General features: G+C 39.3%; 1 protein-coding gene and 1 pseudogene across 1 annotated transcript; one reads left to right on the top strand and one right to left on the bottom strand.

The window, feature by feature from the left end:
- Positions 1 to 5,826: 5,826 nt before the first annotated feature.
- NCED6 (nine-cis-epoxycarotenoid dioxygenase 6) lies at positions 5,827 to 8,729 on the bottom strand. Its single transcript, XM_068471426.2, has one exon. It carries the CDS (start codon positions 8,503 to 8,505, stop codon positions 6,700 to 6,702), a length of 1,806 nt encoding a protein of 601 aa, XP_068327527.2. The 5' UTR covers positions 8,506 to 8,729; the 3' UTR covers positions 5,827 to 6,699.
- Positions 8,730 to 11,064: 2,335 nt separating this feature from the next.
- Positions 11,065 to 12,033, top strand: LOC148690061 (uncharacterized; annotated as a pseudogene).
- Positions 12,034 to 27,963: the final 15,930 nt, after the last annotated feature.

Here is a 27,963-nt window from a genome sequence, read left to right as displayed (position 1 = left end):
TCACGGACGAGATAGAGCAGGCAGAGCTTCTATGCAAGTTTAGCATGCCACATTTCACATCCTTCAAAGGAGATGGAGACCCAGATAAACACCTAAAGCACTACCGAAGTGCAATGATCTTTCATCGAAACAACGACGATCTCATATGCAAGATATTCACCACCACTCTACAAGGCGAGGAGCAAAATTGGTTTCTATACCTTGCCACCACAATCCATCTGGATTTTCGACGAATTTTCTTTGGTTTTTACCAAAGAATATTCATCATATCGCTTGATTAAGAAAAAGTCAGACCACTTGTTCAACGTCAAAAAAAACCCAAAGGAGTCGCTTCACGATTATGTGAAAATGTTCGAAGCAGAGAAGGCAAAGATAGTTGGATGCAACAACTCAATAGCTAGAGCAACTTTCCAAAAAGGACTTCTAGCAGATCACCCGCTGTTCGAAAAATAGATTATGAAAGAAGATCTAACTCTGGCAAACTCTTTTGGTTTGACAAATAAGCATGCATTTGGGACGAAGCTCGCAAATCCAGTTGCTAGGACTTGAAAAAGATTCTGACATTACTTCCTTATTATCCAAACTGGAAGCAGCGGAGGACTTATTCACATGTTTGATGGTATCTGAAGCAGCAATAAGCTCTACCATCATACGAGAAGAGTTGAGGGCCCGACTACCTGTATTCCACAGTTCAAAAGCTCTCCTCGATGTTACTAGAAATTCAAAAGGTAACTTTGGCGATAGTTGTTGCAACCCGGAAGCTCAAAGTTTTACCTTCAGATGCATGCAGTCATCCTCATGATGCACTATTCCACCCAATCTAGATGCGCGACGATAAAGGCATAGATATTGACGAATGCAAAGTTTTCTACGAACGCAACAACTCGGCCTAAAATGCGCACCAAGGGTAGACGAACATTAGAAGGTCACACTCGGAAACAAGTTTTGTCCTCATCACCCCAAAAGATTCTACATAGGAATAACATGTACAGGCAATTGAGCATCACCTCCTGCTACGTGTCACACGGCCTCAGCCACCCTTACTCCATAATTTAACTTTAGAGTGGCCCAATACCGGTAGTTGAGCATTTCCTACTGCGAGTAACATGGCCCCAGCTCCACGGCTCCTCACCACGTATTCACAACGCAACAGGGCAACCCAACGACGGCTCTATGGCTCTTTATTGCGCCTTTACGCTTAGCCTAAGCGATGTAATAGAGCCGCCCAACAATGCCCCAGAGGTAGCTGAGCACGCCCTTGCAGCGCTTGCTCCACCCGATGGAGATTTCTAGCATTTGCATGTCGACGGCACATCCAACTACAAAGGTTCGGAAGCAGGCGTGGTCTTTGTCACCCAAACGGTTCGATGCTTGAGCAGGCGATCACTCTAGGCTTCAAAGCATTCAACAAAAAAGGAGAGTACGAGGCCCTACTAATAGGCCTCCGAATGGCAAAAGACTTGGTTGTGAAAAAGCTCGCAATTCATTATGATTCCCAGCTAATCACCACTTAGACTACTTGAGGCGTTTCAAACTTACACCCTCACTCAAGTTCCACCGGCAAATAACGCTCACGTGGACACACTAGCTAGTCTAGGCTTGGCCCTTGACCACCAACTCAATCGCTCTATTCCGATGGAGTATTTAGACAAGCCAAGCATAGAGGCGGAGCCAGAAGCCAAGGTGTCACAGGTTAGTATAACTCCAAACTGGCAAGATTCCATTATAGATTACCTGGTCAATGGCACACTCACCATGGAAAGATTGGAGTCTAGAAAGCTCCAAATAAAGGCAGTACACTACTACATGTGGAACGATATTCTCATCCGAAGATCCTACACTGGACCACATCTCTGCTGCCTAGCATCTCCCGATGACCTAAAGGTTCTAAGCTCAATCCATGAAAGTGTTTATGGAAATCACTCCGGATGCCAATCTTAAGCACAGAAGGCTTTAAATGCAGGCTACTACTAGCCTACCATGCACCAAGATGCTAAGGAGTTAGTACAAAAGTACGACCGCTGCTAACGCTACAAGCCGGTACCAGTGTTGCCTGCCAGCAAATTACACTCGTAGACGAGTCCTTGGTCGTTCATGCAGTGGGCAATCAACATGGTAGGGCCAATGTCGCCCGCTACTAGGGGCAAATGCATGATGATTATGACAACTGATTACTTCACTAAATGGGTAGAAGCACAGCTCATGACTACTATGACACAGACGGACATAGAGCGCTTCATATAAAGGAACATCATTTGCCAATTTGGCATCCCTTAATCCATTATCACAGATAACGCCCCTCAATTCGTAGGCAAAGATTTGGTGAAGTTCTTCCAAAAGTATGGCATTAAGCAGCATATGTCCACACCGAGTTATCCTCAAGGCAATGGGTAGGCCGAAGCATCCCATAAGACGATCCTCGACTGCCTTAATAAGTCCCTCTTTAAAAAGAAGGGAAAATGGCGAAATGAACTTCCTACATGACTAAATGTTTCTTGATAGTCTAAACCCTCTTTTGGATGAAAACCCTTGGCAACAAGCGTGGCTTTATACCGGTCAATGGTTCCATCAGGCTTCTTCTTGATTCTAAACACCCACTTACAACCGACAACATTCTGGGATGAAGAAGAAGAAACCAAAATCCATGTTCCAGTTGATTAAAGGGCATTGAATTCAGCCTGCATGGCTGATCTCCATTTAACAAATTTAGAGGCTTGATTATAGGTGGTTGGTACATAATCAAGAGAGGATGATAAAGGGTGTTTGGTAACTGAGTAGGCTTCAGGCTTCAAAATGCCATTTTTGGATCTAGTAACCATAGGATGAATGTTTTGAACTGGTAAAGATTGAGAAGATAAGGGAGATGATAAAGGGCTAAAAGTAGGTGGTGATACAACTTCACTAGAGATAGGAGCATGTAAAATAGGACTGATAGATTGAGAACCGGGTAAAACAGATTGGGAGGTGGACATGGGAAATTGCAGGTCAAAGGCAGGAGAAATAGTAGGGATAAAATTAGAAGGTGAAGTTGTCTTGACAGTAAAAGGAAAAGACTGCTCATCAAATAAGACATGCCGAGAGATGTAGACCCTGTCAGTAGCCATGTCTAAACACCTATAACCCTTATGTTGTAAACTATACCCAAGGAAGACACATTGCTTGCTTTTGCCATCAAGTTTAGAAGGGACATAAGGTTTTAACCACGGGTAACAATTGCATCCAAAAACAAAGCCTGTCACTATCAGAATTTTGTTAACTTTTGCTGTACAATTCAATTGGTTTCTGCATCAACTTGATATGAGTAATGCCTTCTTTCATGGTGATTTAAAAGAAGAAGTATTCATATATCAACCACCTGGTTTCAGTGATCTAAACTTTTCAAATCATGTGTGTCAACTCAAAAAGTCCTTGTATGGACTCAAACAGGCTCCAAGAGCATGGTTTGACAAATTGTTTCAAGTTTTCCAGTCTCTTGGTTTCGTTCAATCATCATCTGATGCATTATTCTTTGTTCTCAAGGTTTCAGTTCTTGTCATTGTCCTTGTATATGTGGATGACATCTTGGTTAGTGGTCCAGATTCATCAGTGTGTAATCTTTTTATCAAGAAATTGAGTTATTTGTTCCCTGTAAAGGATTTAGGTCCCTTACATTACTTCTTGGGTCTCGAAGTTCAACGAACCAAAGAGGGATTATTTCTACATCAGGGTAAATATCTGATGGATTTGTTACAAATGACCAAAATGGAGGGTGCTAAGCCTTGCTTTACACCTCTTGGCACTGCCAAACTGGATCACAGTGGTACACCTTTGGAAAACCCAATAGAGTATAGATCTATTGTGGGAGGTCTATAGTATTTAACTTAGACTCGGCCTGATATCTCATTTGCAGTTAATCAAGTATGCCAATTCATGCATACTCCTACGAATTCACATTTGCAAGCAGCCAAGAAAATACTTAGATTTCTGAAAGGTACATCCTCACATGGTATATGGTTTCATAACGGTCCTCTCACTCTATCAGCCTACTCTGATGCAGACTGGGCTGGCTGCACTTTTGATAGATGATCCATGAGCGGATTTTGTGTTTTTCTTGGCTCAAACTTAGTCAGCTGGAGTGCTTAAAAGTAGCCTACAGTAGCTCGTTTTTCTATTGAGGCTAGATATCGATCCCTGGCTCACACTGCAGCTGAAGTTACATGGATATGTAAAGTTTTCAGAGATTTTGGTTTCTCTTTCTCTGTCAAACCTACCATTTGGTGTGATAACATTTCTGCCATCTCTCTTGCTTCCAACCCTGTTTTCCATGCGCGAACCAAACATGTGGAAATTGATTATGACTATATAAGGGAGCTGGTTCTTGCAAATCTGGTTAAAGTTCAGTATGTTTGTAGCCAGGATCAGATAGCTGATATTCACACTAAATCTTTGTCTAAGAATCGGTTTCTCTTTCTTCAATCCAAGCTTTCTCTTGGAACTCCTAGTCTTTCCAAGCTTAGCTTGAGGGGGTGTAAAGATAAAGATGCCAAGTCATGACAGTTCATATAGTTTTAGACAACCAATTATTTTTGTTACAATTGTATAGTTTTGGTTAGTTTGTTATATTTTGTCACAGGTTGTTAGAAAAAGTTTTGTACATGACCTTGACTATATATATATATATACCCAAATATAAATGCAATTAATCAAGTCAGTAAATGAGAAGAGAATCATTCAGTAAAACATTTCTTCTGTTTCTTTTGGTTTCTTCATTGGTGAGGAGGAATTCTGCTGTTGCGGGATTCATCATTGAAATCATCATGGACAGCCTTCTATTGTGGGTTGTCGTCGTCTTGCACGAGAACTTTTTCTGAGTGACCGGTACACCTGTTGACTTGGAGTTCCACTTAGGTTGACAACTTGACATCATCTTTTATAATGACAACCAATATTTATTTTAAGAATATGATTTAAATTAATTAAATGAAGAGCACAGATTCCTTTCTATTCCGTCGTGTCTTCTATTACGCCTCACCCACACCCGTTCCACCTTTTTCCATTATCTGTTCATGTTTTTTTTTTCTTTCTCAGATAAAACTTGTGAGTTTGATTGTTTTTGTTGGGGTTTGATTTGGTTTTTTGATTAATTGGTGGTGAATTTTGATGGGTTTTGATCAAATTTTGCTCCGTAACCTAAAATGGCATCAACCCAGCTAGGAGTATGGGGGCTGCCAAGCCTGCCATCCATCTCCTGAAAGCGTCCTTGTCGACATCGGGTAAGTTCTCGAGATCGTCGTAATTGTCCGGATCTGGATGGTGCGGCGTGGCGGCTATGTGGTCGGTGGGGTCCTCGTGGAAGCTGAAATCTTCATCGTCGTCATGGATCGGAAGTGAGTCGCCGTTGGTTGTGGGGATCGGCCGCTGGAGATGGTGACTTTACACCTTCTACAAGTTTTGTGTTTTTGTTCTTATTTTTTATTAAACAAAACTAATCTATACCGCTGTAGTGGGACATGTGACATCATTTAAATGGAGAGGAATCCCAGCTCAGCAGCTGTACCCGTCATCCGGAAAAATTTCTCAGCAGTCTTGGACCTAGTAATATTACCACTGCGGAAGCAATAGCCCTTCCTGATGCATTGAATTTAGCCAAACAACGTTGACTCAGAAAGGTCATTGTGGAGAGTGACTCAAAGGTAGTCCTTAATGTTGTCTTTGGGAAGTGCGAGGTACCTTGGTGAACCATAACCATTGTGGCGGACATAAAACGGCTTCCTTCCTCTTTTAATTCGGCAGAGTGGAACCATGACTACTAGGAAGCAATATTTACTACTGATGCCATAACCTCTATTGGGCCCAACTGCAATAATATTTATATTTTGGATGGTTGTATTTCTCAGCAAGCTAGGAATGCTTTTTGTATGACTACAGAGATCTCAAGTGTTTGCTAGGGTTCTCTTTAAATTAATTCTCTTTTTACCGGAAGAAAAATTAATGCATAGATTTAGGTGCAAGACAAGTCCACGTAATATTCACTGAGTGCCAAAGACAAATATGGGAAGGTATGTGGGGAAGATAACTAGCATTCTTCAAGGTTTAATTAGAATCACATACTTTATCTTAAACTTGTTTAGATTAAACATTTGTAGATTGTCAATTTTATATGAAAGTGCTTTACTTCTGATCAAACTCAATGTTCACGTATATATTCTTTATTTAAATGCTTTTTCTATCCATATTAAATTAGTTCTTATGTCAAAATTCTTTGAATAATATTAATTAGTTGCTATATTTGTAGAATCTCATCCCTTCTCAATTTAAAGGATTCAACTCCCTATAGGAGGTAAGTTTTTCAAATACATAACACACAGACTTCTCTTCTTTTTTTTTTCCCCTTTTTTTTTTTCCAACTTGTACGGTTGGTTAATATTTTCAATTTAATTAAGTCGTATTGGTACGTTTAGACAATCTAATATCCTTTTGTTTAATTCTAAACACTTGATCGAATAAACCAAAAAATAATTAACAAATGACAAAAATAAATAGGCTCGTGCTAAGAAAAAAACATACTGAAATACTTCAATATAGTATTACTTATTACATATTTGTATTGTCTCTCAAATAGAAATAGGGTTTATTAACAGACACACACACTTATTTTTATATATATATATATATATATATATATATAGGTAAACGAGTATATACAAAAATAGCTTTAATTTAAGCTTGCAGCTTCAAATCTTGTTCACTAACAAATGTACCATGGAATCCATACGGAACCCTAGCAGGCAATCTCACCAACGCTACTTGTTTCATGCTTGAAGCTTCCAATATCACCAACTCGGAACTCTCCTCAACTTCATCCCTGACAAACCCCATTATAAACCCTTCGTCATCGTCTTCACCGTGGTGTGCCATGCTACCATTTCTCTGTCGGGGCACGTACAGCGGTTCTCCGCCAAACCGACCGGACCCATACATATACTTACTCACCGAACCGGTTTCCAAATCCACCTTAGCAATGCCCGAACACTTGGGCCACGGCTCAGCTATAGCCATATACACATACTTGCTCTTTTGTCCTAGCACTTGTTTGTTCACCTGTCCTACTTCCAAATTCAAACTCGGGACGAGAACCCGCCGGGTTGACTCACGAGTCCTCAAGTTCATCCGGATCTCTGTCAACTCAGCACGAATTGGGTTATTCCCTTGCTCGTTGAATATTGAATCCGGTGGGTCCATGCATGACCCAATGACAACAACAGTCGGGCCACCCGCGTCCGAAATCTCTTCCCATGAATTGCACAAATGGAAGCAAAAACAATCGGGCACGTCAATCCAGCAGATGCCCGATTCGTCCACGTGCCCTTTTGGTAAAATTCCAAACCGGGACGTCTTGCTCCGGTCGTAGATCACAGGCCCACCGCCCTTAATCATTTTGGATAACTTAAATACCACTTGCTGATCCGGAATCACCACATAATTTTGGGTTATCGCAAAGTCATGCACCATGGTAGGTTGGTCTAGCGTGATGTCCACGTCACGTGATTTTATCCCGCACGTGCTAAACCTGAAGTACTTGAGGTGCGGCTTCTTCACCACGTCGTAACTGAGCGCGTGGAGCTCACCCGTTAGGGGGTCCACCTTAGGATGAGCGATCATGGGTCGGTCCAATCCACCGTTAAAATCGAACCTTCCGATTGTTTCCAGATCACCGTCGCCCTTGATCTTAACACTGTACGGGAGATCATCTTCCGACATGGCTAATAATCGTCCGTTGAAATAAACCAAGCCGGCATTAGCGACGCCGGTGCCACGTGAGCTGTCTACCAAGCCGATAGCTGCTCGAGCCATGAACATGCCAAGCCGAGCCAAACCCGAGTGACCATGAAGCTCCCCAATCGGCTTGGGAAAAATGGACCTGCCCAGCATGGCTTCTTGCTCAAGTCGGCTCGTGCGTGTGTACCTACAGCTGTAGCTGGCTCGATTTGACGAGCCGAGAGTGAGGGCGTGAATCATACCGTCCCCATCAAACAAGTGGTGTCCGCCCGACGGCGGAAACATAGGGTTCGCGCCGTTTCGGACATAAACACCACGTAAGCAATCAGGGATTTGTCCCACAACCTCGAGACCGTGATGAACCGGACACTCTTGAACCGGTGCAAAATTCCCGGATATTTGGACAGCCGGGTCGATGTTTTTGGGCAAAGCATGCTTCTTTTCTTGCGGCACTATTAGTGATGTTTCTACTGCGTCTAGGAGTGAGGCTGCTAATTTTTGGAAAGGGTTTAGGTGAGGTAGGCTAATATTTGGTTTTGCTGGGTTCACTTGCGGTAATGGTTTAGTGTTTGGGGGTGGCAAGGGTTGCCTTGGTTGTTTTTGGGTTTTATGGGTTAGGGTTTTTTTGGATGGGTTGATGAGGATTTTGCATGTGATTTGTGTTGTGGCTGTGTAAGTTTGGGTGGCATTTTGGAGAAGGGTGGGAGAGGGTGGTGAAGTAGTGGTGGTGAAGTGCAAGGCATGCATAACTGAAAAATCAGAGAGAGAGAGAGAGAGAGAGAGTAGGTGTGTGGGCGGAGAGAAATGGCGGGCGAGTGGTGGTTATATAGTAGAAGTGGAGAGTGTGAAGTGAGGTGTTATGTCAAATTTTCAGACTGGCTAGAGGAGACGCTGACCCACGGGCAAATGGTATGAGAGGATCACTCAACCAAAAAAAAAAAAAAAAATTGAGACTTTTTTTAGGTGGGAGATGAACCACTGGATGAGAAAATTATTATTAGCTTTGTCGAAGGCCTACGGAAAGAATATATACAGACGATGTAATTACTGCAATTACTGTAGTGCAAGTTTAAGGTGGTATATTATAAGGGCCCTTGCTTGATGGAGATTACTCTTGTGGTGTGTAGAAGATGGTTGGGAACACGTCACTATCTGTTCCTTTCTTTGTAACAAAGAAAGTGATACGAAAATTGACACGTATTATGTATATTGCTATATCCATGCAAGGCCACGTATCACTCCAAAACACACACACACACACACACACACACACACACACACACATATATATATGCGTATTAGTGGTAAGATGAAATGAAGTATATCCGACTCGAACTTGCGCTACGTTACTGTCTAACTTTGTAAACTACAAAACCTATGTGTCGTGCAAGTCAAATAACTAAATACTAACTACGTTCTTTTATGGTTGATTAGTGGTATCAATATGTCAAGTTGCTATCAAGCTTGATTGAACGAATGATACGGATGTGGTGGTGTGTTGATGAAACGTGTTGCTGACTTCTACACTCAATGGCTTCGACCGTGAAAGGAACACTTTTGCATTCGAGTTCTGCTAACTTGAAGACAAGGTTACGCTATTTGGTGTGAAGTTCATGTATGAATTTGAGTAGACATAATCATTATTTGGTAGAAGTGTATTGATTGAGTTAATAGAGTTTTGTACCGGTAGGTTATATGAAACATTCAAAACAATAATGTAAGGGACTTATTGCAATTAATGATGAGTTATTGAGAGACTTATTGTTTTCCTAGCAGGTGGAATCGATAGGCCTTATGTGATTATAAAAAGGTTGGTCCCTGCTCTCCAAATGCAAGCTTAATAGTGTGCCGAGTCTTATTGAAAGCATAAGCATCCAGTTTTGTGAGAGTAGAAGACTATCTTTATTTCAAGCATCACGTCTTCTTCATCCTTAAGTGTGTGTCTAATTTTTATGTGTTAGTATTGAGTTTGGTTAATTGTGATTCTATTTGTTAGTTAATAATCATGTATGTAAGCTATTCTTATATGTGGTATCAGAGCATCAATGCACTTAGAGTTCAATTTTTGTCAATACTACTGTAGGAGAGTATATATTGAGAAGGAATTATTAAAAAGTACAAAAGCTATCGTGTTTGTGATTTGTTTGATATATATATATATATATATATATATATATAACGGCATGCTTTTTGTTTTAAAGACTTGACGTTTTGGTTCTTATTCTAAGCTATTCAGCCTATTCGAAAACCTTATGCTATGGAAGGTAGAAATCTTTTTCCTTCTTTTTTTCGTTCCTTGTCATGGGCTTTCTGTTTTTCTTGCTTCCGCATCATGATCATGTTTATACTATGGATTTCTTATCGCAATTTCTCATAAATAAATCAGATAAGGCTTTATTCTATTAAATACAAGAACATGTTGACTATTTTGTTTGAATCAACAATTATGTAATTCATCAATTTTGCTTATGATGAATTTTGTCTCTTAGGACAACAACCTGAACTTGGATTTAATCTTTTAAGAAACAATGAGATTTTCTACTAAAGTGGATTATTTATTTGTATTCTTATTAGATTGCTAAGAAATTCAACTTGTGATTTGTATGTTATTCGATAGATTTATTTTTCAACAAAGGAATTATTTGTGTGGTCCAACTATGAATTAGTGTATAATGAAGCATGGAATATTTAGATTGTATATTTTTCATCTACCACAAAGGTGTTGAATTTTATATATGTTTAAGGGCTAGTTTGGTATTGCTGTGCTTTGAAAAAAAACTGCTTTTGCTGTGATGTGAGAATAAGCAGCTGTAAAATAAAACAGCAGAGTGTTTGGTAAACTTTTTTGTAAAAGTGTTCTTGAAAAAAAAAAACAAAAAGAAAAAAAAAGCAATATTATAGTGTTTGGTAAACTTTTATGTAAAACAGATGTGAAAAAAAAACCGGTTTTTCAAAGCTAGGTTTTGCAGCTTCTTATTTTTGGCTTTTTTTCACCCAAAACTATGAAAAAAAGCTGAAGTTAAATGTTTACCAAACACAAAAATAGCTCCCAGCTTTTTTTGACACCAGCTTTTTTCAGAATCACCTCAATACCAAACTAGGCCTAAATGTTCTCTGTTTTGGTTATGCAACTTTTGATTATATCCTTAGTCTCTACCCAAGGGTGTTACTAATGATATAAGCTTTTGCTTTTAAACCAATGAAACATGTTGTTAATAGTTTTTTCTGGTTTAACATTACTGTTGTTAAAAATTATGGAACCTATTAATCACAAACTTTTGTTTTTCCTCAATTGTAAACACTACTTCCATGAACTTCTCTAGCATAGAGACACTGAATGGAAGTAATTACAAGAAATGGAAACAAGACATTGAGATCCTCTTGGGTCTCATGTATTATGATCTGGCAATTAGGGAGGAAGAGTCTGCAGCTTTTATCGAGGAAAACACTATTGAGCAAAAGGTCAAGTTTGAAAAATGGGAGAAGTCCAACAGGCTGGGTCTTTTAATCATGAAAAATGCAATGATTGAGATTGTAAAGGGATGAATTCCAACATGTGACAAAGCCAAGCACTTTCTTGAAGCTATTGGAGAAAAATTCAAAGAATCAGAGAAGGTTGAAACTGGAAACTTCCTGACCTCACTTACCACCATGAAGTTCAATGGCACTACCAGTGTTAGAGAGCACATTTTGAAGATGGTGCACACTGCTGGAAAACTCAAAGAGTTAGAGGTACCAATATCTGATCAATTTTTAGTTCATATGGCATTGAATTCTTTACCGACCAAGTTTGGACAGCTTAAGGTCTCCTACAATACTCAAAAGGAGAAATAGGACATTAAAGATCTGATATCTATCTGTGCTCAAGAGGAGGAAAGACAGAAAAATGAGAAGTCTAAAGAAGTGAATTTGGTCCATGCTACAAAGGGTAAAAAGGTTGCATCTTCCTTCGTTGGTAAGCCTATTAAAGGTTCTTCTTCTGCCACTTCAAATGTGCATTCTAAGAATGCTAACCCCCTTAGAGGAGGACATAATCTTAATGTAAAGAAAACTGAACTGAAGCCATGTTTTTTTCTGTAAAAAGACTGATCACTTAAGGAAAAATTGTGAAGGTTTCAAAGAATGGCTTGTTAAGAAAGGTACAATAAATGTTTTTGTTTGCTTAGAGTCAAATTTGATTTTAGTCCCTCAAAACTCTTGGTGGTTTGACACTGGTTGTTCTATGCAGATTACAAATTCTTTGCAGGGCTTCACAAAACAAGAGGCAAGAAATAAGGAATTCTACAATGTTTTCGTTGGGAATGGATCAAAGCTAGCAGTCGAGTCTGTTGGGATTGTCAAACTAAAGTTTTCTTTAGGTTTCGTTTTAGAACTCAATAATGTCCTTTGTGGAGCCAAAAATAATCAAGAGACGACATGTGGATTCTAGGGTAAAAAGGACAAAATTACCCTCAAGTAACACCGAAATTCCTACGAGCGAGCAGTGGACAATCATCCCACAATCAAGTCAAAAGTGCCCAAAATAGGTATTTATTCAAAACCTATTTCATCCATTCTTATTAAATCTTCTCCACAAGGTAACCCCCAAAACATTCCTTTCAAATTATATTAATTAGCTAATTAATTGATTTATTACCGAATTAATCTATTAATTGGCTAATTAACTACCAATTACACCCAAAAATGCCACAAAGGACCGGTTACCATCTCTCCAAAGGGGGGGTCGGCCATGCCCTATATATACTACCCCATTTTCTCTAAAAACCTAAGTCCAACTCTCTTGCAAAATTCTCTAAATTCTCCAAACATTTTTCCCTCAAAATTCTAACTTTGGCAACAAAGGTTCTTTAGCCAAAGCCCCCCCCATTCATCGTGGGTGCGTGAGGCTCTTGGCCTTGACCTAAGGTTTTATTTGTTTTGTAGGTGCAATTTTGTCCAAGAACAAGGAGGAAGAAATTTGCATCCACAAATTGGTGCTTTCATTGAGAGTTGAGTTGCACGCTCGTAGAAGACTCTCGCATCTAAGGTTTCTTGTTTCTTTGCCTATTTGTAGATTTTTCGTACGTTCTTATTCTAGGAATTTTTATTTCTAAAAATCCTTTGATACAATGTAAAAGAAAAGTACAATGGGAAGCAGAAATTCCAACGTTCAAGGATTAGGACCGTGGCGATCTACAAGGCTCAACATATCGGGGAGTCGAGCGGCATCCCCACGAGGCACCACCATGGAAACCACTATGGTGAGACCACCACAGTAGCCACCTTTGGCAAATCCCACGGCTCTAAAGCCATGGCCCAAGCTGTGTCATTTCAACTTTCAAGGGCCCAAGCCCTAGTCGAGCCGGCCAGTGCCACCCAAACCCAACGCGAACCCAACGTGTTGCCAAGCCGAGCCCTAGCCTCACACCCACATGCGCCACACACCAAGCAGCCCATTCCCGTGGTCCAGCCTGCTCCCACCGAGCAGCCTGCTCCCATGGCCTAGTTTGTTCCCATGGCCAAGCCTGTTCTCTGGCATTCCAAACAGCCCAAATCAGTCTAAGATTAGTTCCACTGTCCTGGCTTTAAGTTTCTGGGCCTATGATTGAACTGAGGGCATTTTCACCACACTTTTCCGCGGATTTGACATTCCCTAATTGGAATATCTCACCCGGAGTCTACCGCTCTTCCATTGCTTAAGGAGATACATTCCTTCCAAGCTCGTCCTATCCGAATGGCGAACAACATTTGTCTCGACAAGTCATAGAGTTGACAAGTGCCGTCGTATAACAGACGACCTTGGTGAATTAACTCTTGTAGCGTACCGAGATGAAACGTGCCCCAGATAAGGTGTCCTGAAGTAGGACAAGGGCAGACAAATAACCTCTCCAGCAGCGTCCCAGTAAACAGTTACTTGACTAGCCACGAACTGAGAGTTCCGGTAGAGTACACTCCCGATTGGGCCCCTACGATACCGTATACTCACGTCTTAGCGTGCGGAGGAGCGTGTGCTCTTGGCTAGGCCCACAGATGAGTATACAGTCATGGTGAGAACCACACTCCAATGAACAACATGGATAACCTTTCAAGTGAAGTGTTCATTTGCGGCTAGGCCCGCAATGAGCATCATCCACCTTCCATCAGAGTAAGCAACATGACAGATTGAGAGAAGTAGTCACTCAATCCGACTCAAGTTCAATTGCAGCCTGCTAAGAATTCTCTCGCCTGCTAGAAACGAACCACTTGCACCACAACCATAAAATGGACGAGCTGAGCACGTACAAGAGCAGTTTAGACCAACAGGTCACAACTAGGGGCAATCGAGAGCTCCATTACCCCCAACAAAGGCAAATTCAGGAAGAAGTAGATAGACTATTGACCGAGCGATTGTACGATTTCCAATGTAACGGGATCATCGATGAGGCACTACGATAGGACATGACCAACATAAATAAGTCACCCTTCACGAACAAGATCGAGCAGGTAGAGCCTCCACGCAAGTTTAGCATACCACATTCCACATCCTTCAAATGAGATGGAAACCCAGAGAGCACTTGAAGCACTACTGAAGAGCAATGACCCTTTATGGAAACAACGACGATTTCATGTGCAAGATATTCGCCAACACTCTACAAGGTGAGGCGCAAGATTAGTTCTACACCCTGGCACCACAATCTATTCGGAGTTTCGACGAACTTTCATTGGTTTTCACCAAAGAATATTCATCCTACTGCTCGGTCAAGAAGAAGTCCGACCACTTGTTCAACGTCAAGAAAAACCCAAAGAAGTCGTTTCGTGACTATGTGAAGAGGTTCAAAGCCAAGAAAGCAAGGATAGTCGGATGCAACGACTTGATAGCTAGAGCAACTTTCCAAAAAGGACTTTGAGCAGACCACCCGCTATTTGGAAAATTGATCATGAAACAAGATCTAAACCTGGTTGACTCTTTCGCTTTAGCAGAAAAGTATGCACTTTGGGACGAGGCTCGCCGATGCACATTCAAAGACTTGAAGAAGTACTTGACATCACCTCCTTACTATCCAAAGCGAAAGCAGCGGAGAACTTATTCGCATGTTTGACGGTATCTGAAGCAGCAACAAGGTCTACCAACATAAGAAAAGAGCTGGGGGCCTGACTACATGTATTCCACAGTTCAAAACTACCTCTTTTCCAGAGTTCAAAAGCTCTCTTCGATGTTGCCAAAAATTTGAAAGCTAACTTTGGTGACAGTTATTGCAACCTGAAAGCTTAAGTTTTACCTTCAGATGCACAGAGTCATCCTTATGACGCACTATTTCGCTCAATCTAGATGCACGACAATAAAAGCATAGGCATTGGCAAATGCAAAGTTTTCTGACAAACGTAACAAATCAGCCCAAAAAGCGCACCAAGGGTAGACAAACACTAGAAGGACACACTCGGAAGCAAGTTTTATCCTCATCACCCTAAAAGATTCTACATAAAAGTAACATTTACCGACAGTTAAGCATTTCTTGCTGCGTGTAATAGGGCGACCCAACGACGGCTCCACGGCTCCCTATTGCGCTTTCATGCTTAGCTCAGGTGACGCAACAGAGCAGCTCAACAACGCCCCAGAGGTAGCTAAGCATGCCTTAGCCGCGCCAGCTTCACTCGATGGAGACTTCTGGCATTTGCATGTCGTGATCCTTGTCACCCCAAACGGTTCGATGCCCGAGCAGTTGATCACTTTAGGCTTTAAAGCATCCAACAAAACGATCCTCAACTGCCTCAAGAAATCCCTCATCGACAATAAGGGAAAATGGCCAGATGAATTCCCCGAATTTGTATAAGCATATTGCACCACCAAAAGACAAGCAACCGGTGAGATTCCTTTCTCTTTGGCATTTGATTCAGAAGCAATCATTTTTCCTGCATTAAGCAGAACAGTAAGGAGATGACCACAAGCTTAAATTTAACAGAGGAGAAACGTGATCAGACCATCATCTACATCGCAGCCTACCGACAACATCTTCTCTCTATCTACAACAAAAGGGTCAAGATTCTATAGTTCCAACTTGGATATCTAGTCCTAAGAAAAACCTTTATCACTACTTGCAGAAAAGGCTCCAAAAGATGAATCCCATATGGGAATGTCCACACAAGATCAGCAGAGTAGGCGGCAAGAATAGCTACACCCATGCCACTATGAACGACAAAGAGATCGAAAACAGTGGAATGCTTACAATCTGAGGAAGTGCCATATGTGACCTCCTGCAACACCAAAGCCCAAAGACTTAGGTAGCTCGACAAGCACCACCTCACCAGCCAAGAACTGTCCAGTTGTTATGCAGTTCCTACCTTACAATTAAGTTCTCATTCGTTTCACTCGTTTTTCAATGAGGAATTCATAAGTAATCTACAACTTGGTTCGACTGTATGTTTACAACAACTGATCATTCCTGCACTTAAAAAAAAATCGCGCCCTTCTTAGGGACTCATCGCAGGAATTGCGCCCCCCCCCCAAGGGACCAACCTTGCTCTCCAGTGTGAGAAGGTAAACCAATTCTCCGACATCCACATGGGTCTGCTCTTCAGTGTGAAAAAGATAAACTAATTGCTCTTTAGTGAGAAGGGGTAAACCAATTCCCCGACACCCACATAGGTCTGATATCCAATGCAAGAAGATAAACTAATTGCTCTCCAATGCGAGAAGGTAAACTTACACTCCGAATATCCAGACGTGGATGAGATGGGCTGCCCTTGTATAACTAGGTGCACAATGGCTTGCGCCGAGATTCCTAGAAGTAGCCACAATAGTCTTTTTCAAGGCTTAGCTAACGGAAGGATTTTGGGTTTCTTGGCCTAATCCGCAAGGAATCGGGCCTCAGAGATGGATGAAACATATTACGCAGTATGCCCCATGGACAGTTGCCCAGGAACCCTAAAGCTGTTACCGAGTGCACTAAGGTAACCTACAGTTTCTGGAAGACTGCCTACGGCTTGCCCTTCAAGCAGTAAAGTCGCGTTAGACTTATACAACTGCACATTCTTATGAAAGGCTAAACAAGCTAGTGTGCATATACGAAGCTTTATCCACTGTCGACATGCTACATAGTCGATAAGCTTCACTTCTGCCAAGCGTGGAACAACCTACACCAAGTCCTAAAGTGTTGTGATACTTGCTACACAGCCTATGAAATTGAAGAAAGCCAAGGTTAACAGCCTAGTGGTCACGCGGACTTGTCTGCTTCTATAAGTAAGGACTAACTGCTGACCCTATGGTTAACAACTTTGCAAAGTTCTACACCAACACTTACGGCTGCATAGGTTACACAGCCTATCTGCTTATAGGAAAGTAATACGCCTACCCCTGGTCTATAAAGTTTAAAGGTTAGGGCATGAACAAATGAAGCTAAGATGGAGAAAAGTAAGGAAACAAGTTTATTAAATTTTCTAGCAAAATTGATAAACGGCTAGCAAAGACCGAAGGAATTCAAGCAAAGCAAAAGCAATAAGAAACACAAAGGAAATCCTAAAGACTACATAGAAGGCTACTTCTCAGCAGCTTAGACGCTCCACGACTACTCGGTCGCCATACCTTCAGTAGCCACGACACCTTTAGCAGTGGCACCATGTAGCGTTTTATCCCCGGTTGCCCCAACCTAGGCACCAACATCTCCGACTACTTAACCAATGGAGGCCTCAAAAGTAAAGGTAAGCAACTCTTTCGGAGAAATAAAGAATGTTTCGAAGCCTCTCCTAGCAAGCTCGAAGTTAGACAGCCTACCAAAGAGATGATCTACATAACCTAGTTTGTAGAAATCGGCCTGACTCTGAACAAACGAAGCCTCGAGCCCAGTTTTCTTACCTTCAACTGCTCGTTCTCTTTAAGCAGACCAACACAGATGCACTGCAGCTCATCCACTTATTTCTTCAAACTTTTGTTGATCTTCAGTATACCTTGGAGTTCCAACACTTGGGGTTCAAGCCTATTAATGACTTTCTTGAAGTGGATCACTCAGTTATAAGAGTAGTCAACTTTTCATCCTTTGCATAAGCAGCGAAACAAAGTTCAAAAACGGCACGCTCAAGATCTTGAATCTGAGGTATGTAACATCTGATCTTATTCTCTGCATTTTCATACTTAACTTGGATTGTGTCAAGCCTAGTCTTCAAGTCAACGATATCTTGGCGAGCGGCCTCAAGCTGTAGAGAAGTAGGGGCATATATATTAGACCCCTTTAAAGTGACGAGCTCAGATTCCAACCTCTTGATCTTATCAGCAGAAGAATAAGTTTTGGCTGCCATAACATTTTCCACCTCATTGGTAACATTGGCATCCTCTTGGTCAATAAGCATAGGCTCGGCAGCCAGAATAGTCGTCTTCTGCATTATTGCAAGTAGAGCAGTCTTCGTATACTCGGCCATATACTTCGCAAAGAAACTTGGGCAAACAACCTTTCTAACGTCATTGACAAACTTGGGACAAGCATCCATGTCTTCAAGCAAATCCGGTTTCAAAAGTAAATAGTTCTCAGTAGTATCCTCTTTCCCAGTAGGCGAATTAGTTTAAGCAATAGAGGGAGAGTCCACCTTATCGCTCTTCATAATTGCAAGCCTCTCCAATGGTGAATCAGACTTAGCTCCTAGAGGATGTCTTGGTACAGACTTCGGCACTAGGGGCATGACGGGACCTCTAGCAATCCTATCAGTAATTGTACTAGCCATTCTATACATGGTAAACGCCAGAGGCTCAGATCTAGCAACCTCATTTTTTTTCCCATTGGAAGAACTCATGCCAATCAGATGCCTATCGACAGCAGGCTGATCCTCATGAGCAGCGGAGGAAGTCTTCAATTTTTTCTCAACCAGCATCTCTTGAGTAGGCGGGGAAGATTTATTTTTTCCACCTTCATTCATAGTAAGCTCCACGACAACGATTAAAGGAGCTAATGCATCCGCCTTAATCATCTTTATCTCTTTTTTCGAGAGCAGCCCACCTTTCTCCCGACCAAGAGAACTAAGCAGCCAATGCCATTCACGGTACTCAGCAGGGGAGTTCAACCAAGCATTCCAGCATCCTATGAGGCCCACAACCTCCTCATTTCTCTCAATCACCAGCCTAGCCCACGTCAAGTCAAAGAACCTAAAAGACATGAGCCATTCGGCTCGCTTAGCACTGTGCCCCAGTGCCTTAATCCGCGGCCCCAGCCGCACAAGTTGCCCTTGGCTCTAGCCAAGCCGAGCAGCCCAAGCAGTGGCCCATGCCTAGCCGATTCCTGGCGCTTGCCAGCCGATGTGCTGCACCATGCCGACGGCTGCCCTACAACAGCACTATCCAAGAAGAAGACAACAAAAATTAAATTTTTCTTACCTTGGTGCGGCACGATGAAGACAAAGCAAGCAACAAAAGACAATCTTTTTCACGAGCAAGATGTAGAAGATTGTTAAAGGCGGGGAAACAAATATCCTCTAAGCTCTCTCTTTCTTGCATGGTAGAATAAAACGTTCTCCAAAGTTGATTTAATAATCCATTTAAGGTGGACTTAAATAGGCTTTAAGCGAAATTTATTGCCCTTTCCTAGAAGGACCTAATTTCCAATTAAAGAGGGAATCTACATCAAAATAGGAAACAAGCCTAAGTTTCCTAAAGCAAGAAAATCTCTACACCTGTTGTCCTTTTCTGCGAGCAGCCCAACAGGTGTGGGGGCATTTATGGAGCCAAAAATAATCAAGAGACAACACGTAGATTCTAGGGAAAAAAGGATAAAATTACCCTCGAGGAACACCGGAATTCCTACGCTCGAGCAGTGGACAATTATCCCATAATCAAGTCAAAAGTGCCCAAAATAGGTATTTATTCAAAACCTATTTCATCCATCCTCATCAAATCTTCTTCACAAGGTAACCCCAAAACATTCCTTTCAAATTATATTAATTAGCTAATTAATTGATTTATTACCTAATTAATCTATTAATTGGGTAATGAACTTCCAATTGCACCCAAAAATGCCACTAAGGCTGGTTACCATCTCTCCAAAGGGGGCCGGCCATGCCCTATATATACTACCCTATTTTCTCTAAAAACCTAAGTCTAACTCTCTTGCAAAATTTTCTAAATTCTCCAAACACTTTTCCCTCAAAATTCTAACTTTGGCATCAGAGGTTCTAACTTTGCAAAATTCTTAGAGATGATTACATGGATGAATGCTTTAATGTTGAATGCAGAGGTTCGAAGAGAATGCTCATTAACGAAAAATCTTATATGCTTTGAAATAAAAGATTAGGGTATATCTCAAAAGAAAGAATTACACAATTGATAAAGCAGGACATGTTACCAAAAATAGATTTAAATGCTTATTCTGATTGTGTGGACTGTTTTAAGGGAAAATTAGTAAATGTTTGAAAAACTGGTTCTACAAGGAGTCAAAGTCTCTTAGAAATTAGTCAAAATCCCGACTACAACAATATGCGGAAATCCTTATTTTGTCACCTTTATTGATGACTTTTCGAGATACTCTTATGTTTATTTAATATCTAAAAAATATGTTGTGTTAGAATATTTTAAAAATTTTCAAAATGAAGTTGAAAAATAGCTTGATAAACATATTAAGATTGGGTGATCCAATAGGGGTGGTGAGTATTTTAGTAGGTACACTAAAGTTGGACAACAAAAAGGAGCCTTTGCCCTATTTCTGGAGAAATATGGAATTGTCGCTCAGTACACAACTCCCGGCACACCTCAACAAAACGGTGTTGCTGAGAGACGAAATAGAATGCTGAAAGAAATGATTAGAAGCATGTTTTCTCATTCCAAATTACCCATTTTTCTATGGGGAGAAGCATTGAAGACAACCAACTACTTTTTGAACCAAGTCCCTAAGTAAGTCAGTGAGTAAAGTTCCCTTTGAAATTTGGACTAGTAGAATGCCTAGCCTTAATCATTTTAGAATATGGGATTGCAAGGCTGAAGCTAGAATTTATAATCCAAGTGAAAAAACAAAAATTGGATCCAAGAACAATTAGTTGTCGATTTATTGGCTATGCTGAAAGATCCAAAGGCTTTAAATTTTATTGTCTCGACATATACACACCAGAATCCATGAAACACAAAACGCCAAGTTTATAGAAGATGCATGTATATAAGATGATGTTGCTAAGCAATGCACTTTTGAAGAGATTAATGATAGTGATCATACATCTGTTGCTAATAATGAAATTATTAGTTTGCCACTAGTAGTTTCAAATCTGCAGGTGCAAGTCAACGAACAACCTGCTGATCATGATACAGTTGATCCCCGAACTGTCAATCATGAATAGCAGCCCATTGAAACTGATATGGCAGATCATAATGAAGTGATTTCGATCAGAAAATCTCAAAGACAAAAGAAGTCTGCAGTTCCTTCTGATTATGTGGTATACTTACAGGAGATAGAATATGATTTTGGTGATGTGAGTGATCCAATTACATTTAATCAAGCTATGAATAGTGAGCAGCGTGCACTGTGGAAATCTGCTATGGAGGAAGAACTTAACTCCATGCAAAAGAATTCAATTTGGACACTAGTTGAAAGAACTTCAGACATCAAACCCATTGGATGTAAGTGGGTCTTTAAAACCAAGTGAGATTCTTAAAGAAGAGTTGAAAGGCACAAAGCAAGACTCGTGGCAAAAGGTTTTACTAAAGAGAATGTATCGAATAACTAATACCATTTCTTCGGTTTCTTCCAAGGATTCTATGAGAGTCATTATGGCTCTTACTGCCCACTTTGATCTTGAACTTCACCAGATGAACGTTGAGACCGTTTTTCTTAATGGGGATTTAGATGAAACTATCTACATGCAATAACCTCCAAGATTTGTTGAAAGGGGGAAAAAATCTATGGTTTGTAAGCTCAACAAATCAATTTATGGTTTGAAACAAGCTTCCAGACAATGGTTTATCAAATTTGATCAGATCATTACATCGTTTGGCTTTGTGGAAAACAAGATAGATGATTGTGTTTATCTCAAGGTCAGTGGTTCTAACTTCATTTTTCTTGTACTTTATGTTGACGATATCTTATTGGCAAGTTCAGATTTACAATTACTGATGAATACCAAGAAGATGTTGTCTAGCAGCTTTGAAATGAAGGACTTAGAGGATGCTCATTCTGTCTTGGGAATCGAAATAACTAGAGATAGAACGAGACGACTCCTAGGTTTATCACAAAAGAATTACATTGATAGAATTCTCAAGAGGTTTAACATGGAGAAATGTTCAAATGGTGAGTTGCCTATAGGAAAATGAGATAAACTAAACAAGGATCAATGTCCTGCAAATGATCTGGAGAAGGAAAAGATGAAAGATAAACCATATACTTCACTTGTGAGAAGCTTAATGTATGCTCAAGTTTGTACTAGACTGGACTTAGCATTTGATGTTAGCGTACTTAGCAGATTTCAATCAAATCCTGGAGAGCCTCATTGGATAGTTGCTAAAATGGTGCTCAGGTATCTGAAAAGAACAAAGGCCTACATGTTGGTGTATAGCGAAGTGGGAAATCTTGAAGTGGTTGCATACTCGACTCGGATCTTTCTGGCTGTACAGATGATAGAAAGTCGACCATTGGCTTTATTTTTCTTTTGGCCGGAGGAGCAGTTTCTTGGAAAAGTGCTAAGCAAGGATGTGTTGCTATTTCAACAATGCAAGTAGAGTTCATTGCTTGCCATGAAGCATCTAAACAAGCATTCTGGCTCATAAATCTTGTGACTGCTATGAAGGATTTTGATTCGATTCAAAGGCCTTTGACTATTTATTATGACAATAAGGCAGCTGTGTTCTTTTCAAAGAACAATAAGAAAACCTCAGCTGCAAGGTTGATGGATAGAAAGTATTTGTTGCTAAGAGATGAAGTGAGGAAAGGAATTGTTGAAGTTATGCACATTGACACTCATTCAATGGTGGCCAATCCATTAACAAAGCCTTTGCCTGTGGGCGTATTCAAGAATCATGTGTCGAAGATGGGAGTAGTTGAATCTTTTGATGATCTTCATTAGTCGGAGTAAGTTATTATTTTTATTTACATATGATAAACTTATCTTGTCCACTTCTTTGTTGATATCCTCTCAATTAAGTTTCATGTTGTGATTCAATGTTTGCTCATTCTGTAACAAGCTATATTTGTTGATACTGCAATACACAAGTCTTTTTTTTTTTTTTTTTTTTTTTTTTTAAACTTGAAGTCTGGACCAATTATGTGGGAGTATTAAGATTTGTCACTTCCAATACTACATTATTTGGCATGTAGCTTTGTGATTAGTTTAGTTAAGCTTCGGTGATTATAGAGTAATGATGCAACTGATATGCATCAACATTTCTATAGTTCTGGGTTTGATTTAGCTGATCACATCTATGTTTAAGTTGATAATCTTGTTATATAAACTCAGTGATCATTGTTAACTTAATTCTATACAGTTCAATGCCATGTGATTATGTATGCTCAAGTGGGAGAATGTAAGAATTTGAGTAGGCATAATCATTATTTTGATAGAAGTGTATTGATTGAGTTAATAGGGTTTTGTAACGGTAGGTTATATGAAACATTCAAAACAATAATGTAAGGGACTTTTGTAGTTAATGATGAGTTATATAGAGACCTATTAATTTCCTAATAGGTGGAATCAATAGGCCTTATGTGACTCTAAAAAGGTTGGTCCCTGCTCTCCAAATACAAGCTTAATAGTGTGCCGAGTCCTATTGAAAGCATAAGCATCCAGTTTTGTGAGAGTAGAAGACTATCTTTATTTCAAGCATCATGTCTTCTTCATCCTCAGATGTGTGTCTAATTTTTGTGAGTTAGTATTGATTCTGGTTAATTGTGATTCTATGTGTTAGTTGATAATCCTGTATGTAAGTTATTGTTACAGTTCAATAATGGTTTGCCCTCTAATGTGTTAAACACTAAGTAACCTGGTAACACTTCGCTTTGTCAAAAAAGCTTAATGAAGTGAAGAAGTTAGTATTGGCTAACGGAGGGGTTAGTATTGGCTTAACCAAACTAAATATAGAGACAGTTTGTTAGCCATTGATTTTAACCAAACATAATATTGGCTAACGGAGGGGTTAGTGAAGAAGTTAGTATTTATCGCAAGGGTATGAGAGGATTCCACAAAGAGCATTTGCTTATGTGTTGAGTAGAGGGTCGTCTCTAAGTTGTAAGATCACTTGTATTTATAGGAGTCAATTTTGTGATGGTCAAATCTACTGAGTGGCAGAGCCCTGATAACATTGCAACTTCTTGACATATCCTTATTATGCTTGGAATTATATTTCAGCACTAATGCTGCGCTGATTCTGCCGAGGATCAAATCGGCCAAAAATTATTAATTTAGGCCCAAATAATTACATAACCTGTGTTCCCAAAACTCATCTTTTTCCATCATCCAGTGCGTCAGGTTTTACCTAGCTGGAAATATAACAGGGACCGGGCCCTATTTCACACTTAATTTCCGCTTCTAACTATATAGGAATTTCGGTTAACATTCACATTATTATCTAAGGTGATTGAGTAAAGGATCTAGAATATATAATGTATAATGATACAAAGAGGTTTGTATTGTTACAAAAAGAAATGGAAGAATCATATTTCCTTCCTTCGGAGATTCATATTGGAATCCCTTCTGCTTTTGGAAAAAAACAAATATTCCAAAATTAACTGATGAGCTAGTTTACAAATTTGTAAACGCTTTATCTCTACTAATTAATAAAACACTCACTGTCAACCAAAATCCTATGAAATTACCAGTTTAACCCTCTAATTAAAACAGAACATGAATACGAAATATGGGACATAAATGTAATTTCACACAACCAAATTTTGTTTTTTTTTTTTTTTTTCAAAGCATCACTTACATGTTATACTAACATATCTCTAGTTAAAAAAATAATAAAATAATAAAAAACACTTCTCACTTCCACATTCTCTATCACTCTCTTCCTATCTTCTTTTGTTTCAAAAACAAAATAAAAAAATTTCTCACACACTTTGTGTGTGCTCATATGCTAGTGATTTATAAATAGATTACATACAAAGTTCGGCACATTCTTCCCAACTTTTATGTGATTTTTTTAACAAGACGATAGCGTTTTAGGATTTTATTTTATTATTTTTGGTCAAAATGTTTATTGGTTAAATAATTAAATTATTCTGATTTTTTTCATACAGAATTTATGAAAAAGACGTCATGAGGTGCAATTAAAAAATAATGATCTTATATAGGGCCGGGTCTCTGTTATATTTCCAGCTGGCTGAAAGCTGACGCATTGGATGATGGAAAGATGAATTTTGGGAACACAGGTTGTCTAATTATTTGGGCCTAAATTAATAAATTTTTGGCCGATTTGATCCTCGGCAGTATCAGCGCAGTAGTAGTGCTGAAATAGCCGAGTCCTGGACATAAGACCAGTCAAGGATTTGGCTTTGATGTGGCCAAGTTTTAGTCGAGGGTCAGTGCTTTATAGTAGATTGGAATTAACTGTTGAAGAATCAGAATTCGTTTTTAAATAGAATATGAATTGATCGTATACTAAGAATAAATAAATAGAAATTTATAGTTGTATCTCGTAAAAAAGATACTTCTTTTGTCGTAAATAAATTGATAAAGAACTTGGTATACCACTAAAAAGTACGAAATTTATACATGTAACAAGTGAAGGCAGTTGAAATTCTACCACAAAACCAATTGACAATATAGAGAGTAGCCTAACCTGTTATAAGCCCTTGCATGATGTCCCTCACCAATGCGGGACTTTACCCTCACAATCTCATGCATCTCCTCAAGTGTTGCTAATTTTCAAGCCTAACATGTAGCCAATATAAACAAAGTGATGTGGATCACGTATGACCATTGAACTTCATACATAATCTACATTACTCTGATACTATGAAAAAAAGTTAAAATTTGAGCACGTATGACCATTGATGAATTCTTTATATGTTTTCTACGGATGAATACTTAGTAAGCGTATCTAGGATTCTAATGCTATGAATATGTGTGTGTCTGCCCTTGTCAAATGAGGACCTACATATGTTCTAGAGTAGTACTTGTTAATTGCGATTAACATGTGAACCAATTTCTAGGATAAATAAGACAACACCAGTACTTACGATGCCTTGTGATGACTCAAACTCTTTTCATTCTTAATGATTTCTACTTGTGAAATCTATGAACACGTCATTCTAGATTACATGCTAGGGACTAAGTTAAGTTGAAAACGTCATTCTCTTAACATACTACATAAGAAAGGGTAATAGGTTGAGTTCTAACATTGAGCCAACTTGAGCATCTTCATCCTGAAATAAAAGGAATTTGAATTAAACATAACATGTTTGTATGATTATTTGGTGGTGGATAACAATTCCCCTAACTCGTTTTTCTTAATTTATGAACTACTTAAAAATCTGTTTTTGTCCTGTTTTTTTTTTCGATTTAATTTAAATAGCAAATCAACTCCAAAAATCCCAAAAATTTGTATGAGCGTAGCTCTGTGTGTCTAGTATTTGCATATAAAATTTCGTAGACTTTAGATAAGTGTAAGTTGGTCTAATAATTATTTTTCGGTGGTTGGCCAGTAGGGACAGCAGCCCAGTTTTTGTGACATTTTAAGTAGTTAGATAAAACAATCTTCTGCGGGAAAGACCCTTATTTTCATATGCTACAATTGATAAATCTTATTATTAATAAGAAAAATTAATAGAATATTTGTATACTACTTTGTGGTGTGCTTTTAATTCTATCATTTGCCCTCACATTCTGACATAAAGACCTGCTGTGTTTGACACATATATTATTGAGTTGATAATTCAATGAATTGGAGTGTAACATTGAATATTGATTGAGTTTCAGATGCAAGTTTGACTTACGTATGATGTATAAAGTACAAGGCACATGGGCGAGGAGCTCTTGAATCGACCGCCTCCCCCCTGGTACATTTGAACCCCATGCAAACGAAGGCTAAATATACAAAATGGTTATGAGATTTGCATAATTAATATAAATGGTTCATGAAATTATGCATCATCCATAATTTTGATCATTCTGTTAAAAACTCTTTAGGTAATTTTTAAAACTTTGTAACTCAATTAATTCTTAACTAAATTTGACCTATAATATATCAAAATGAAGATAGGAAAGTGTAGAATAACATTATACTTACTTGGAAGCCCAATGTTTAGCAGAGATGGCCAGAAAATAAACTGAAAGGTGATTGGTCCGTTGAAAATCTGGAAAACTCGTCGGAAACTGGAACTCGAGCCGTTTTCCAGCCAAACCATGGCGATTTAGCGTTAAGAAATGTATCATTCTCTTCATCTCATCGAGAAATATGATTTTCGTTTTTGAATCACTTGATTTCGTTTAGCATTGAAGAAGTTATGAATGTTTAAAGTTTATCCAGTTTCCGGCGAGTTTTTCAGTTTTTCTGCGGACCAGTTACCTTTCAGGCTATTTTCCAGCCCTCTCCGGCAACCATTGGGCTTTCAAATAGGTATAAACTTGTTGTACAGTTTCCTATCTTCATTTTGATATATTATGGGTCGAATTTGGTTAAGAAACGATTCAGTTACGAAGCTTTGAAAATTGACCAAAGAGTTTTTAATGAAGTGATCAAAATCATGGATGGTGGACAACCTCAGAGATCATTTTTATTAATTTTTAATCTCATTGATCATTTCTATTGATTATGTAAATGTCAGAGATCATTTTGTATATTTATCCTACAAACGAACGGTAGCCCGTGGTTTGGCTCCTTCCTTAAACTTTTCCAGTAAATCGCTGCGTTGCGGGTTAGAGTGTGAGTTTGTCATTCTCCTATTTGACCACGTGCCCAATAGGACAGCCCTTCAACTACGTGTCTTTTACATGGTTTTGGAACCCACGTGGAGTAATATGACTTGAGTCAACCCTTGACATGGTTCGAGAAATTTTTCATTGAACACGAACGGTACATCACGTACTTTTATATAAGTGATAAAAAATTATATTTTTTAATTTATTAACTTTTTAACACATATATTCTACTATTATATAATAACACGTGATGTACTACTTCGTATTTCGATCATATTGAAAAATCTCTTCTATGATCTGCTCTTGGCTCGTCCAATTCTTTTTTATTTATTTCAACTCATTTGATTGAGTACACTGTTGGATATTTATCAAGAAACCATGATAAACTTATATATGCTGCTAAACAATAAATGCAGCTTAATAAATTGGTAGAGT

This window comes from Pyrus communis, chromosome 16, assembly GCF_041283825.1.
Source record: "Pyrus communis isolate YQ-2024b chromosome 16, ASM4128382v1, whole genome shotgun sequence".
Taxonomy (NCBI): domain Eukaryota; kingdom Viridiplantae; phylum Streptophyta; class Magnoliopsida; order Rosales; family Rosaceae; genus Pyrus; species Pyrus communis.
Note: the sequence above shows the minus strand (reverse complement) of the source record. Positions and strands in the feature narration are given on the sequence as shown.

Excerpts from the sequence above, each read along its gene's own strand:
- NCED6 (XM_068471426.2), bottom strand. The coding sequence starts at position 8,505 with ATGCATGCCTTGCACTTCACCACCACTACTTCACCACCCTCTCCCACC.